The sequence below is a fragment of the Macaca fascicularis genome, chromosome X (genome assembly GCF_037993035.2).
Source record: "Macaca fascicularis isolate 582-1 chromosome X, T2T-MFA8v1.1".
Classification (NCBI taxonomy): domain Eukaryota; kingdom Metazoa; phylum Chordata; class Mammalia; order Primates; family Cercopithecidae; genus Macaca; species Macaca fascicularis.
In genome coordinates, this window is record NC_088395.1 from 18,695,163 (window position 1) to 18,710,185 (window position 15,023).

Below are 15,023 nucleotides of genomic sequence, written 5' to 3' on the forward strand. Positions count from 1 at the left end.
TCCATATCCTTCAGTATCTTCATGGTCAGGCATTTTAGTGAGTTTCTAATTGGGACTATTTAATCAGTGTGGCTTCCCCAACCCTTGCCTTAGGTGTGTCTTAAAATGAACACTCACAACCTTTTCCTATATTCTTTTAGGCCTGATCTCCATTGAAGAATTTCGTGCCATGTGGAAACTTTTTAGTGCTCACTACCATGTTCTTATTGATGATTCCCAAGTCAATAAGCTTGCCAACATAATGGACTTGAACAAAGATGGAAGCATTGACTTTAATGAGTTTTTAAAGGCTTTCTATGTAGTGCATAGATATGAGGACTTGATGAAACCTGGTGTCACCAACCTTGGCTAAACACAAATGAGAGCTTCCCTCAGGCTCCCTGTAAACAGCTAGGCCCAAATGACAAGTATAGTCCTTTCCAATACCCCTGAAATTCACAGTCAGTAGCAGAGAAAAGCAGATCCCAATTCATCCCACAAACAGACGCATAGTATGGGTTTTGGAAGTCCCTAGCAAGCTGTTAATGGTAAGATTAGGTATATTGCCAGTGAGAAACTGGGTTTGAACCTAATGGTGTTCTCCTGAGTGCCACCTAACCAGGAGGCCAGAGCAGTTTGAAAACATCCTGAAAGGAACTCACACAGCACAAGAGAAAACTACTAAGCACGACATCTGTGAGTGACAGAGGGAGAGAGGAAGAATACCAGGTTATTCATGGAATAAAGTCTTTCCATCTTTAAACTGTGATCTTCTTTGGAGATTTTATAAGCCAGTGATCCTCAATTAAGGGATCCACCCTTCAGGGATGAGAGCCATATTGGATTCTTGGGGGGAATCTGTGGGAGTGTTGTTTGAAAAAGCATATTTTGTGTGTGTGTGTGTGTATGTTGGAGATACAAGTGAATACACTTGAATTGAGCCCTATAATGAATATGGTTTGGCACCTTCATTGGTAAGATGGGGCCTTGCTTATGCATACTATTAAATGAAAATTGCAGGAGCCCATTGTTTTGGACTAAGCTCCTTCACCAGGCTCTGACAGACTGGACTAAAAGTCAAAATGGGGTCACCCATGCTGAGGTCCTATGTCACCTCAAGCCAGCTTCAACTGGCATCATAATGAAGTTCCCTCTGCCTTACAACAAAAAGTAACCTGATGTTAACCAATCAATGATTTATTATTATTTCCCTGCTGTCTTACAAGGAAAGTAACTTTGAAACAACGAGTCTGCTTTTTGTCCTTTGGTTCTGCTTTCTTCAATTTTTCTCTGTCTATAAAACCAACCTCCTCTGCTCAGCTTATCAGAACACTTTATTTTTATGGAAGGAAGTGTTGCCTGATTCTAGAATCGCAAACAAAGCCAATTAAGATCTTTAAATGTTATCTTTTGACCAATCTGGTGACCATAAAAGGGACCATAAGGAGACTACTAATACTCTTAAGGGCCTCTTAAGGAATGGAGGAGAGGTGCTGCTGACCCCTTTCAGGTCCCCTGTCTTCCTCACAGAGTCCTGGGTGTTGTAAATAAGTTCCTTTTGGGCCAGACCCTGCTGTTTTTGCATTGAGACCCCTGAATCTTTTGACTTTCAAATCCAAGGTAAATTGCCATGAGTGAGCATTTGACTTTGGGGTACTGCTATGATTTGAATATGGTGTATCCCCTCTGAAACTCATGTAAAAATGTTATTGCCATTTTGGCCATGTTGGGAGGTGGGGTCTTTAAGAAGTGATTAGGTCTTTAAGAGGGATTAGTGCCTTTCTCATGGGAACAAGTTAGTGATTGAAGAAATTCAGCCCCCTTTTCTTGGGTGTGTGAGTGCTCTCTCTCGCCTGCTCCTTTCACTTTTCCACCATGCTATAAAACAGCATGAGGGCCTCACTGGATGCAGCCACCCAATCTTGGACTTCCCAGCCTCCAGAACCATGAGCTAAATAAACCTCCATTCTTTATAAATTACCCAGTCGCAGGTATTCTGTTATAGCAACACAAAACAGACTAAAACAAATACCAAGGGTTTGTGCCATAAGAGGACACATGGCTTTTGGGTTTGCAGTGGATAATGAGTCACTGGCAAGGGCTGCAGTTTTAAAGGTAACTGACAGTAGTTGCAGTAACTGACCGTTACTGTAGGAGTGAGCCTGGCTTTCAGAATTCACAGCTATCTATCCACTTTATTTCTTCTCTTCTTGTGTGCTGAGGTAAGAAAAATCATTAGCTAAGTTAAAGGGATTTCAGAGCCAAAACCAACTTGGCTCTGAGAGACCCAAGTTCCAACATAAAAATAGGATCCTTAATTTCTAAAGAACTGAGTACTCTTGGCTTTAGGGTGCCCCTTTGTTAGTGGTTCTTTCCCTCCCATGGACAGCTATAGGTTTCCTATTTGTCATGTTTTTGTGTCCTGAGAATTTGGTCAACCAACCAAAAGGTTGGGAGTTGCCAAGAATATGCTAGACAGAAATGTGGGTTGCACCCTATTTGTGACTAGCATACTGACTGTTATGTCTAAATCTTTCTTTTGGCTGTCTTTGGTAGTCTGGATTTTGATCTAGAAAGATTAATAAGAAACATAATGGACACCCCAAGTTCTAATGCATGCAAATATAGTCCCCCTTTAGGGACTCCAGACAGCTATGTATTCAAACATTATGGTCCATTCTTGTGCACATTTTTAAACCTATGGGCAGATTATACCAAAGACTTGGCCAGGCACAGTGGCTCATGCCTGTAATCCCAGCATTGTGGGAGGCCGAAACAGGTGGATCACTTGAGGTTAAGAGTTCGAGACAGCCTGACCAACATGGTGAAACCCTGTCTCTACTAAAAATACAAAATTAGCCCAGCATGGTGGTATGCACCTGTAATCTCAGCTGCTCAGGAGGCTGAGGCAGGAGAATCACTTGAACCCAGGAGGCAGAGGTTGCAGTGAGCCAAGATCGCATCATTGCACTCCAGCCTGGGCAACAAGAGTGAAACTCCGTCTCAAAAAAAACAAAAACAAAAAAAGATTATACCAAGGACCATTTGGAGTTCCAATGGCCTTTATGTGGACTGTTCAAACCTTGTAAGGTTGTTTTTATTATTTTTTTAATTTTTTTTTTTTTTTTTTTTTGAGACGGAGTCTGGCTCTGTCACCCAGGCTGGAGTGCAGTGGCCGGATCTCGGCTCACTGCAAGCTCCGCCTCCCGGGTTTACGCCATTCTCCTGCCTCAGCCTCCGGAGTAGCTGGGACTACAGGCACCCGCCACCTCGCCCGGCTAGTTTTTTGTATTTTTTAGTAGAGACGGGGTTTCACTGCGTTAGCCAGGATGGTCTCGATCTCCTGACCTCGTGATCCGCCCATCTCGGCCTCCCAAAGTGCTGGGATTACAGGCTTGAGCCACCGCACCCGGCCTAAATTTTTTTTTTTCAGAGGGAGTCTCACCTTGTCGCCGAGGCTGGAGTGCAATGGCGCAATCTCGGCTGGCTGCAACCTCTGCCTCCCGGGTTCAAGCAATTCTCCTGCCTCAGCTTCCCGAGTAGCTAGGATTACAGGCATGCACCACCATGCCTGGCTGATTTGTATCTTTAGTAGAGACGGGGTTTCACCGTGTTGGCCAAGCTGGTCTCGAACTCCTGACCTCGTGATCCACCCACCTCAGCCTCCCAAAGTGCTGGGATTACAGGCGTGAGCCACCACGCCCGACCTGTTTTTAGTCTTAGAACTAAATTAGAAGACTGTAGCATAGGGTTAAAGTCTGAATGGGATGTATATAATTGATTAGCATGTAGAAGCTTCTAAGCTCTCTCTCTGTCCTCCCCTGCCTACTTAGAATCTGCTGACATTTTTGCTTGGTTACCTGCCCAGGATTCCAAAATAGCCTTTTTAAAAGATTCATTGCAAAGAGCTAATGAAAGGCTAGAAATGGAAGATGTCCGCCACACCAAAGATGGTAAAACTGATGTAACTCCTACTGCTCCTCTCTATCCTACTTTGCCTGAATATTTAGTCTATTAATACTCTGTCTGAATTGCCTTTCTTCTGTGAAAACAAAACAAAACAAAACAGTTAAACAGTTCCCTTGTAGCATAAAACCACCTGAAAATTCAGGAGACAATCCTGGAGTGATTTACATTACCTGGATAAAAACAGCTCAGGGCCATAGGTTAAAAATTTTCAAACCCAGGGAAGACCTTTAAAAGTTTTCTGAAGAATTCAGTCTTTTTTTTTTTTTTGAGATGGAGTCTTGCTCTTGTCGCTCGGGCTGGAGTGCAGTGGCACAATCTTGGCTCACTGCAACCTCCGCCTCGCAGGTTCAAGCAATTCTCCTGCCTCAACCTCCTAAGTGGCTGGGATTACAGGCACACGCCACGACGCCCGGCTAATTTTTGTACTTCTAGTAGAGACGGGGTTTTGTCATGTAGACCAAGCTAGTCTCGAACTCCTGACCTCAAATGATTTGCCTACCTCGGCCTCCCAAAGTGCTGAGATTACAGTCATGAGCCACCGCGCCCAGCCAGAATTCACAGTCTTAATTATAATTTAAAATCCCGGGATGGGGGCTGGGTGCGGTGGCTCAAGCCTGTAATCCCAGCCCTGTGGGAGGCCGAGGCGGGCAGATCACGAGGTCAGGAGATGGAGACCATCCTGGCTAACACGGTGAAACCCCGTCTCTACTAAAAATACAAAAAAAAAGAAAAAAAAAGAAAAAAAATTAGCCGGGCGTGGTGGCAGGAACCCGGGAGGCGGAGCTTGCAGTGAGCCGAGATCACGCCACTGCACTCCACCCTGGGCGATAAAGCGAGACTCCCTCTAAAAGAAAAAAAAAACTCGCGTGATACCTGATCTACACCAACTAATATACATGTTGGTGGGATCTGAAAAGCCCAAAAATGGATGAAAGAGGCAGAATGGTAGTTTCCTAAGAGTGATATTAGTGACCTGACAAGCCCCACCTGGTCCATTTACGGGTCAGACAAACCCTGAAAGGTTTCTAATGACCTTAGGAAAGCTATTTCCAAAGTATTTCAGCTCTATGGCAACCAACAAACTAGAATCACTTGTGGGCCTGCCCCAGGGCATTCCAATAAGCAACCCCTAAAACGGCAGTTTCGAAAAAATAGTTGTCATTTGTGCAAATGATCAAAACATTGAAAAAGGGACTGCTCCCAAAGAATTTGAGAGAAGCCCCTAAAAACAGGCTGCCTACCTCTGATCACCTCCATGTTAACCAGCAAGACTGACAGGCCTCCGAAGACAGCTCTGGTAAGTTTCCACTGGTTATTTTTTGCCCTGTTTGTTAAAAAGCTCTGCCCTGAAGGCAATGATCTAAGTAAGGAACAAGATTTTGAAATTCTTTCTAAAAGAAATTTATATCTGTAAAGAAAATCTCCATTTGTAAGGGTATCTCCCTCTCTGCACCTAAACCGTTAGAAACCTTTACAATGAGAAAGGCTTTGGTTTAAAAGCTTGCATATCAACCTTTACCTTTGTTTAAGGTGCTTTTCCTGTCCATCTTGTCTTAACTGGGCCTTTAAGCCCTTCTTTATCTTGGCAAATAATGGTGTTTGTATCTAAGTTCTGTGCCTTTGAGATGTAAATTTTCTACCTTGTTTCACTTAAGAGTCATCCCTTTGGAAGCACAAACTTGCAGTTGTCGGGCTAACAATTGCTCAGGGCAATGGAATGATGGTCTGAAGGGGGAAGAGAAAAACTATTTCAAAGTTGGCAAATGAATCTTTTTTTTTTTTTTTTCTCAGATGGAGTCTTCCTCTGTCTTCCAGGCTGGAGTGCAGTGGCACGATCTCGGCTCACTGTAAGCTCCGCCTCCCGGGTTGGTTCACGCCATTCTCCTGCCTCAGCCTCCCGAGTAGGTGGGACTACAGGCGCCCGCCACCACGCCCGGCTAATTTTTTTTTGTATTTTTAGTAGAGACGGGGGTTTCACAGTATTAGCCGGGATGGTCTTGATCTCATGACCTCGTGTTCCACCCGCCTCGGCCTCCCAAAGTGCTGGGATTACAGGCGTGAGCCACCGCGCCCGGCCCGGCAAATGAATCTTAATGAAAGCAATAAAATCTGCTTCTTTCTGTGTATATGTTTGTATATTTATGTGTTATGTGTATCTGATATTTTTATACCAAAATACATAAAAGAGCTCTAATTGGTTTAATAAGTGTTTAAAGTCATTAATTTATAAAGCAAGCATATTTTTCCTCTAGATTTACTAGTCAAACAAGCGTATTACCTCCTACATGTATAATAAAGCTATAAAGCCAACCAAAGAGCAAAATACATGAAAAAAAATCTTGATACCTGTCAGTCATGGTGATACAGAAGGGCTGGGCTCCTGGCTAAACCCCACCCACTGTTATGCCCAGACCGTTTATTCCCCGAAGAAGACCACCAGAGTCCAGAGTCAAAGCTAAGCAGCAAGGATCTTTATTACAGGTTCGAACCTGGAACTCTCCCTCGCTCGTGAAACGAGACGGGCAGGAGAGCTCCCCCACTCAGCTCCGAACAATGTTATATAGTCTAAGAAAAGTGGGCATAGAGTTATTATACAAATCAGATATATGATTGGCTAGTGTTTGAACAAGGCGATTTGGCTAACTATGATTGGTTCCTGCCATTTCTGATATTTTGGTTCAAACTTTGAGGCGGGAGAGCAGGTTTATGGCAGCAAGAGTTTATCTTACTTAAACACGTCTTGTGACCTTGCCTCAGAACTTACAAAATCTCTGGTATGTGCAAAACAAAATCTCTGGTACGTGCAGAAAACCAGGTACTCACAGAACTTACGAAATCTCTGGTATGTGCAAAGATTAGAGAGCAGAACAAGGGTGTAGCGGGTGGGGGGCGGGTACACATCTATCTTTGTGTCCTTTCACAAGCCTGGAACTTCGGCCCTAAGTGAAAACAGCTGACCCCGTTTTTCCCACCCAAATGTTGCCATTTTTGGCCTGCCTTGTCCCTATCCTGTGCTGATAAAAGACTTCAGCTGGCAGAGCAACACAAGTGGCTGAGTGTCAAAGATACAAGCAGCTGAGTGGCAAGCAGAGCAGCAATGCATATCAGAGACTATGGATAGACACGGCTAACTTCAGACGGTGCGGCTTCGGAGAGGAGCCCAGCCTGAGACCGCTGGGCTTCAGGGAAAGATCACCTTCCCATCCCCTTTCCAGCCTCCTTTTCTGCTGAGAGCCACCCACCGCTCAATAAAGTCTGCATTCATCACCTTTCAAACAGTTCACGTGGCCTGATTCTTCCTGGACTCCAGACAAGAACCCGGGTTCCGAGAGAGCAGGGTTTGCCACCCTGACCCTCCAGTGACCTGGTTGGCACTTGGCCATCCCCGGATGGCAGAGCTGAAAGAGCATTGGTTGTAAAACATGCTTGGACGCTGCTGCAGGGCCCACAGAGAGCCTGCTCCCACCAGAGAAGAGCGACCAGTCGGTCCCAGGATTCATTGGCTCTGATTCTTTTTTTTTTTTTTTTTTTTTTTTTGAGACGGAGTCTCGTCGCCCGGGCTGGAGTGCAGTGGCCGGATCTCAGCTCACTGCAAGCTCCGCCTCCCGGGTTTACGCCATTCTCTTGCCTCAGCCTCCCGAATAGCTGGGACTACAGGCGCCCGCCACCTCGCCCGGCTAGTTTTTTTTTTGTATTTTTTTAGTAGAGACGGGGTTTCACTGTGTTAGCCAGGATGGTCTCGATCTCCTGACCTCGTGATCCGCCCGCCTCGGCCTCCCAAAGTGCTGGGATTACAGGCTTGAGCCACCGCGCCCGGCCCATTGGCTCTGATTCTTGCACTCACTCGCTTGCACCCTCCCTCCTGCGAAGAGTAGCTAGTGGTGAGCTGAGTGAAATGAGCCACTCCAGTTCCTGCCCACAAAGGAGTTCAAGAGAACTATCCCGTCTCAATGCGAAGGGAAAAAAGCAGGGTGGAAGAACTATGTTTAACCTGCTAGTCTTTTTGCTTTTGTAATACTTTAGTTTCCTGATTTTTTTTGAAAAATAACTTGAGATGATGGCTAGCTTTGCTTAATGAACAACTCAAGCATAATTGTTAAAAATGAGTAAATTAGGTGTATGTAAATGGATACAAATTGATAAATGAGCTTTTCAGTTTTGAAAACCTTTTACAGTAACAAAGTCCTATTATGATTAAGTAATAAGTAGGCCGGGCGCGGTGGCTCAAGCCTGTAATCCCAGCACTTTGGGAGGCCGAGACGGGCGGATCACGAGGTCAGGAGATCGAGACCATCCTGGCTAACACCGTGAAACCCCGTCTCTACTAAAAATACAAAAAACTAGCCGGGCGAGGTGGCGGGCGCCTGTAGTCCCAGCTACTCCGGAGGCTGAGGCAGGAGAATGGCGTAAACCCGGGAGGCGGAGCTTGCAGTGAGCTGAGATCCGGCCACTGCACTCCAGCCCGGGCTACAGAGCAAGACTCCGTCTCAAAAAAAAAAAAAAAAAAAAAAAAAAGTAATAAGTAATAGATATTCATGAAAGGTCTGAGTCATTTCCAATTAAGTTAGAATACGGAAACGTTAATTTGAACATAACTTTAAATTTATTTTTGGCTTCTTAAATTTTGGCCGGGCGCGGTGGCTCAAGCCTGTAATCCCAGCACTTTGGGAGGCCGAGATGGGCGGATCACAAGGTCAGGAGATCGAGACCATCCTGGCTAACATGGTGAAACCCCGTCTCTACTAAAAATACAAAAAACTAGCCGGGCGAGGTGGCGGGCGCCTGTAGTCCCAGCTACTCCGGAGGCTGAGGCAGGAGAATGGCGTGAACCCGGGAGGCGGAGCTTGCAGTGAGCTGAGACCCGGCCACTGCACTCCAGCCTGGGCGACAGAGCGAGACTCCGTCTCAAAAAAAAAAAAAAAAAAAAAAAAAAAAATTTTATAGGAAGACTAAATATGGCTGGGTGTGGTGGCTCACACCTGTAATTCCAGCACTTTGGGAGGCTGAGGCGGGCTGATCACGAGGTCAGGAATTCCAGATCAGCCTGGACAACATGGTGAAACCCCATCTCTACTAAAAATACAAAAATTTGCCAGGCTTGGTGGTGGGCGCCTGTAATCCCAGCTACTCGGAGGCTGAGGCAAGAGAATTGCTTGAACTTGGGAGGTGCAAGTTGCAGTGGGATCATGCCACTGCACTCCAGCCTGGGTGACAGAGCAAGACTCTGTCTCAACAACAACAAAAAAAAAGACTAAATATATTTTAGTCTGTTTAAAGAAAAGCTATAGAAAAATATTTTGGTCTGTTAATATGAAAAACTATACTTTGAGAAAGTGTATATTTCTAGAAATTATGAAACTTAATTTATAGAATACTGATTCACGATTGCTAAGGATTAAAAATTCTAATAATATAATTAAAACTACTATAAAGGAAACAATTATGCAAACTAAAAGTAAGATGTGTTTTGGTGAGGAAAAAATAAAGATACTTTTTTAAAAAGAATAATTTTGTCTAATATGGAGGTTATTTAAATGTTGTTTCAAAATAAGGATTTAGGAAGGAAATAGAAACAAGGTAGGGAGGAACCAGTAAGAGAGATGTGAAGAAAGTTATAAGTATGAAAATGTATGTTTGGCTTAAAAAAAAGTTGGAAAGAGAAAAAGTAGTATTTTTTTGTATGAGGAAGGATTTTTGTGGTCAAAATAAGGGAAAAAGGAAAGTAAATTTTTGTCATAAAGTAGAATGATTGGTTGTTCCAATATGAAAAAGAAGTATAGAACAAAACTGAAGGTTTTAGCAAGTTGTACAAGATTTGAGCAAGTTCTAAGAGGTCTGAGCAAGTTTTAGGTGTGTAAGAGATAAATCCTATGAAAAGAATTTTGTAGGCCAGGTGAGGTGGCTCACACCTGTAATCCCAGCACTTTGGGAGGCTGAGGCGAACAGATCACTTGAGGTCAGGAGTTCGAGACGAGCCTTGCCAACATGGCAAAACCCCATCTCTACTAAAAATTAAAAAATTAGCTGGGCGTGGTGGTGCATGCCTGTAATCCCAGCTACTCGGGAGGCTGAGGCAGGAGAATCGCTTGAACCCGGGAGGCAGAGGCTGCAGTGAGCCGCAACTGCACCATTGTACTCTAGCCTGGGCAACAGAGCAAGACCCCATCTCAAAAAAAAAAAAAAAAAGAATTTTATATGTGATCAAGTTGGCAAAAATTGGAAAGGGATTATTTATAGGGTTTTCTAAAAATTAAACTTTGAGATCAAAAGTACACTAATACAAAACTAAAATTTAATCCCCTGTGTTAAAACAGTGTGTTCTTGGAGTATTCATCTGTTTTTTTTTTTTTTTTCCAGAGACCTTTTTTTGTATTAAATGTGTAAACAGTAGTCCTCATTTTGCAAATTCAAAATCAGACAAATGTATGAGGGTGTATAATTGGTATATTTATAAACTGTATCACTCAAAAACCACTGCAGTCACAATCTATATTACATTCAACATTTGCATATTTACATGATACTTACTGCAAAGTAAATACAAAATGAACTCCCATCAGCTTAGTTCAGAACACAGGTAATATAATTTCAGAACAAAGGCAGTTTTTTCAACAACAAGAAGAAGAAGAAAAAACAGAAGTCTCCCCAGTACCAATTCACTATTTTGTGGAAAAATACAGAAAGACTAATCATAAGAGTTCCATTCAGGTTTAGTCAGTAAGATATGTTGTTTGTTTGTTTTGTTTTTGGAGACAGGCTTTCACTCTGTCATCTGGCCTGGAGTGCAGTGGTGCAATTATAGCTCACTGCAGCCTCGAACTCCTGGGTTCAATGAATCCTTCCACCTCAGCCTCCTAAAGCACTGGGATTACAGACGTGAGACACCACACTCAGTCTAGTAAGATATGTTTTTGTTACTGAAATACAGCTAAAGTTTTAGATTTTAATCACCAAGATAACAGTACTTCTGGTTTACAATTGACCTTAAGATAGTGGATACTAATATATATACATTTTGACATTTTTTTTAAAGTCTTCAAAACTTAAATAATACGATTCTGAAAGTATATATGCCTTGCCATCCATTCAATAAACATGATTTATTTTTATACAGGTCACAAAAGTTCAATTAACCGGAATTCTGTATCTATTGCCTGCCTGCTAGGGTTCGGTCTTAAGTCTGACTATATCAAAAACAGCAGTTCAGAATTTATTTCATACAATTAATCCCAAGAGTTGCTGGGTAGCTTTTAAAGTATTTTATTGCTTATAATACAACTCACTAGATAGTCTATACCGGTAGCTTCTGACATCAGAATGGTCTGGGGAGCTCTTTTAAAAATACATGGGATCCACATCATAGCTAATTACACTAAGAATCGAGAATGTCTGTATTTTGTAATGTTCCCAGGTGATAATGCTATGCAGCCTAGTGTGGGAAACCCTGACCTGCCACTGAGCTTGTGGTTCTCAATTTTTCAGGTGCCTTGGAATCACTGGGGGGAACTTTAAAAACTAAAAGCAAAGCAAAACGAACAGAAAACCAGATGTGCTTCAGTAGATTGAGAGTAGTGTGCAAGAACCAGCATTTGAAACAACCATTGCAGCTGGTCCAAAACAACTCAGGAACACTGCACTCCCTTTGTCAGATACCACATTACAATGAGTACATTCAGCAAGTTAGGCGACATTGTCCTGCAAGCCCTAATGAATCCTGCCCTAGGCAGTTTGAGCAAGTGTTTGAGGGCAACACTCAGCCTTTTCAAATAAAATATATTTATATTCTTAAATATTAGGTCAAAGTCAACTGAATTGTGAGACTATCATTCATTAAAGAACATAAATGCCCTTTCAAACAATTTAAACTTTCTTTCTTTTTTTTTTTTTTTTTTTTGAGACAGTCTTGCTCTGTCACCCAGGCCAGAGGCCAATGGTGCCATTTCGACTCACTGCAACCTCTGCCTCCCAGGTTCAAGCGATTCTCCTGCCTCAGCCTCCCGAGTAGCTGGGACTACAGGTGCCCGCCACCACGCCTGGCTAATTTTTGTATTTTTAGTAGAGATAGGGTTTCACTATGTTGGCCAGGCTAGTCTCGAACTCCTGACCTCATGATCTACCTGCCTCGGCCTCCCAAAGTGCTGGGATCACAGGCGTGAGCCACTGTGCCTGGCCACAATTTAAACTTTTAAACAAACCAGTTCTTAGCCCTCAACTTAAATCTAATGCTTTCTCCATCATTAGCCTGATACATGATCAGAGGTAGTGATTCCAGCTTACCAAAAATGTAATGTGGATTATGGAAGATACACATTCATACATCTTTACAGGCTCTGCACAGTACCTATGTAATAGAGATTGGAGACTAGTTGGATATTAAATAATACGGTAAAACAGTAAATAATACACTCTTGATTTTAAACAATGAAACCTCATAATATTTTCCTCACATAGTAAGTTTCTACATATAGTATCCAGAAAAAATTCTAGAAAACACTAAAGGTATCATGCTACCTCTTTGTGAAACTATTTACTAATTTTTCACCATCTCTGTCATTATAAAGTGGGTCATTGCTATACATCATTCCATTTCAAGAATTTTTTTTTTTTTTTTTAGACGGAGTCTCGCTCTGTTGCCCAGGCTGGAGTGCAGTGGCACAATCTCGGGTCACTGCAAACTCCGCCTCCCGGGTTCACGCCATTCTCCTGCCTCAGCCTCCCGAGTAGCTGGGACTACAGGCGCCCGCCACCACGCCCGGCTAATTTTTTGTATTTTTAGTAGAGACGGGGTTTCACCGAGTTAGCCAGGATAGTCTCGATCTCCTGACCTTGTGATCCGCTCGCCTCGGCCTCCCAAAGTGCTGGGATTACAGACGTGAGCCACTGCGCCCGGCCTTTTTTTTTTTTTTGAGACAGAGTTTCGCTCTTGTTGCCCAGGCTGGAGTGCAATGGCGCAATCTTGGCTCATTGCAACCTCTGCCTTCTGGGTTCAAGCACTTCTCCTGGCTCAGCCTCCCCAGTAGAGGCATGCGCCACCACGCCCAGCTAATTTTGTATTTTTAGTAGAAACAGGGTTTCACCATGTTAGTCAGGCTGGTCTCGAACTCCTGACCTCAAGTGATCCACCTGCCTCCACCTCCCAAAGTGATGGGATTACAGGCGTGAGCCACTGTGCCTGGCCTAGATGTACTCTTTGAACCTTCAGAAGCAGTGACAACGGCACTGGTTAGTAGAATCTATCTGGCATCTTGCTCACCTGAACTACACCTGAAGTGCTGTTATTTCCTGTGCATGCACTTTTCCACTATGTTCTTCACAAGGCTCACCTCTTTTCCAGGGGTAGATGTGATTAAGCAGCTGGCATTTCTTCTCAACTAAGCAGTGAAAAGACAATTACTAAAAATCAGCATTATATTACCAAAAAGGCAAGCCAGTTCATAAAATAAGAACTGGAAAGTTTTAAATCTATATTCATTAAGAAGCTACAAAATTCATATGAATTTTTAACCACTTAGGGTCTAGACTCAAACCATTTTCCAGTTTATAAACGACTCAAAGTCAAAATAGTACATTTTAAAATTAAATAAAATTTGAAAAACTTACATATAAATATCAAAAAGCAATATGATGTCTACTATTTAGGAAGAAAGACATGGAGACACAGTAATCCTGGAACAAGGATTTCAAGATCTGACATAACGGGATAAGCCACTACCTCAACTTCAGTCTACACTTAAGCCATCTTAATCCAAATATAGGTAGGAGAAGAAAACACACAAACACAAATGTTCATGTCCTTTTAGCTGGTCTGGCAGTTAACTACTTTTCCCTTTCAAACTCTTCTCAGTGCTGCAGTTTAAGTGCCTTTTTTTTTTTTTTTTTTTTTTTTTTTTTTTTGGAGACAGAGTCTTCCTCTGTCACCCAGGCTGGAGTGCAGTGGCACAATCTCAGCTCACTACAACCTCCGCCTCCCGGGTTCAAGAGATTCTCCTGCCTCAGCCTCCCAAGTAGCTGGGACTACAGGCTGGCACTGCCACGCTTAGCTAATTTTTGTGTTTTTATTAGAGATGGGGGTTTCACCATGTTGTCCAGGCTGGTCTCGAACTCCTGACCTGAAGTGATCTGCCCACCTCAGCCTCCCAAAGTGCTGGGATTACAGACGTGAGCCACCACGCCTGGCCTGTGCTCTTTTTTTTTAAATTTGACGTTTTTTTCACAAAGCATCAGCATCTCTTTTCTTATATTCACCAACTCGGCAGGATAGTGTTTAGCCTCAGCAAACGAAGCATTAATAGCTAACATAGAATGACATTCTTTAAATTTTGAAATCTCTTGTTCCAGTGTGTCTGACAATACAACCTGGTTCTGTGTGAGTTCCTGGAGGGTTTGTTTTGATCTGTGCAGAGCTGGCAAGTAATGAGAAAGCAATCCTTCTGCCAGTTGCTCAACAGTTTTGTTTTATAGTCAAGTCCTCTATTAACCCTTCATCTGGAGAAGTGTCACTTAAACCCAGCGTGGGCTCCCAGGCCTCCAGGCTGTTGAGTGGCCTTATCAGGGCCCCGACCAGGGACAATGGCCCAGGGACACTCATGTCACTCCAGCTAGGAACAGGGAAGGGGCCTCATCTGCTTTGTTATTATTTATTTATTTATTTATTTATTTTGAGACAGAGTTTCGCTCTTGTTCCCTAGGCTGGAGTGCAATGGTGCAATCTCCACTCACTGCAACCTCCACCTCCTGGGTTCAAGCAATTCTCCTGCCTCAGCCTCCTGAGTAGCTGGGATTACAGGTGCATGCCACCATGCCCGGCTAATTTTTGTATTTTTAATAGAGATGGGGTATCACCATGTTGGTTAGGCTGGTCTCAAACTCCTGACCTCATGATCCACCTACCTCAGCCTCCCAAAGTGATAGGATTACAGGCATGAGCCACTGCGGCCAGCCCCATGTTTCAGATTTAAGAATACTTTTTTCTTTTAAGCTACCTATAGTTTACAACAATTTGATAAAGTATATTTTTGTAAACAAAAATTGAAGGCCAAGGTGAGTGGATCACCTGAAGTCAGGAGTTTGAGACC

General features: G+C 43.2%; 1 protein-coding gene, 1 long non-coding RNA gene and 1 pseudogene across 15 annotated transcripts in view; 2 read left to right on the forward strand and 1 right to left on the reverse strand.

Moving 5' to 3' along the window:
• The window catches only part of PPEF1 (protein phosphatase with EF-hand domain 1), a 149,919-nt gene extending 149,177 nt beyond the window's left edge, over nucleotides 1-742 (forward strand). For all 14 annotated transcript variants that reach the window (XR_012429808.1, XR_012429809.1, XM_074028973.1 and 11 more), the window contains one exon: nucleotides 141-742. Coding sequence is in view for 12 of the 14 variants with exons in the window: in XM_074028973.1 (XP_073885074.1) it covers nucleotides 141-352 (212 nt within the window). In the remaining 2 variants the exon portion in view is untranslated. The remainder of the gene's footprint in view (nucleotides 1-140) is intronic.
• A 4,318-nt stretch (nucleotides 743-5,060) lies between these two features.
• LOC141409372 (uncharacterized) lies at nucleotides 5,061-6,074 on the forward strand. Its single transcript, XR_012429810.1, has 2 exons — nucleotides 5,061-5,245; nucleotides 5,740-6,074. It is a non-coding gene; the product is annotated as an uncharacterized lncRNA (long non-coding RNA).
• A 7,660-nt stretch (nucleotides 6,075-13,734) lies between these two features.
• LOC135969187 (biogenesis of lysosome-related organelles complex 1 subunit 6-like) lies at nucleotides 13,735-14,579 on the reverse strand (annotated as a pseudogene).
• Nucleotides 14,580-15,023: the final 444 nt, after the last annotated feature.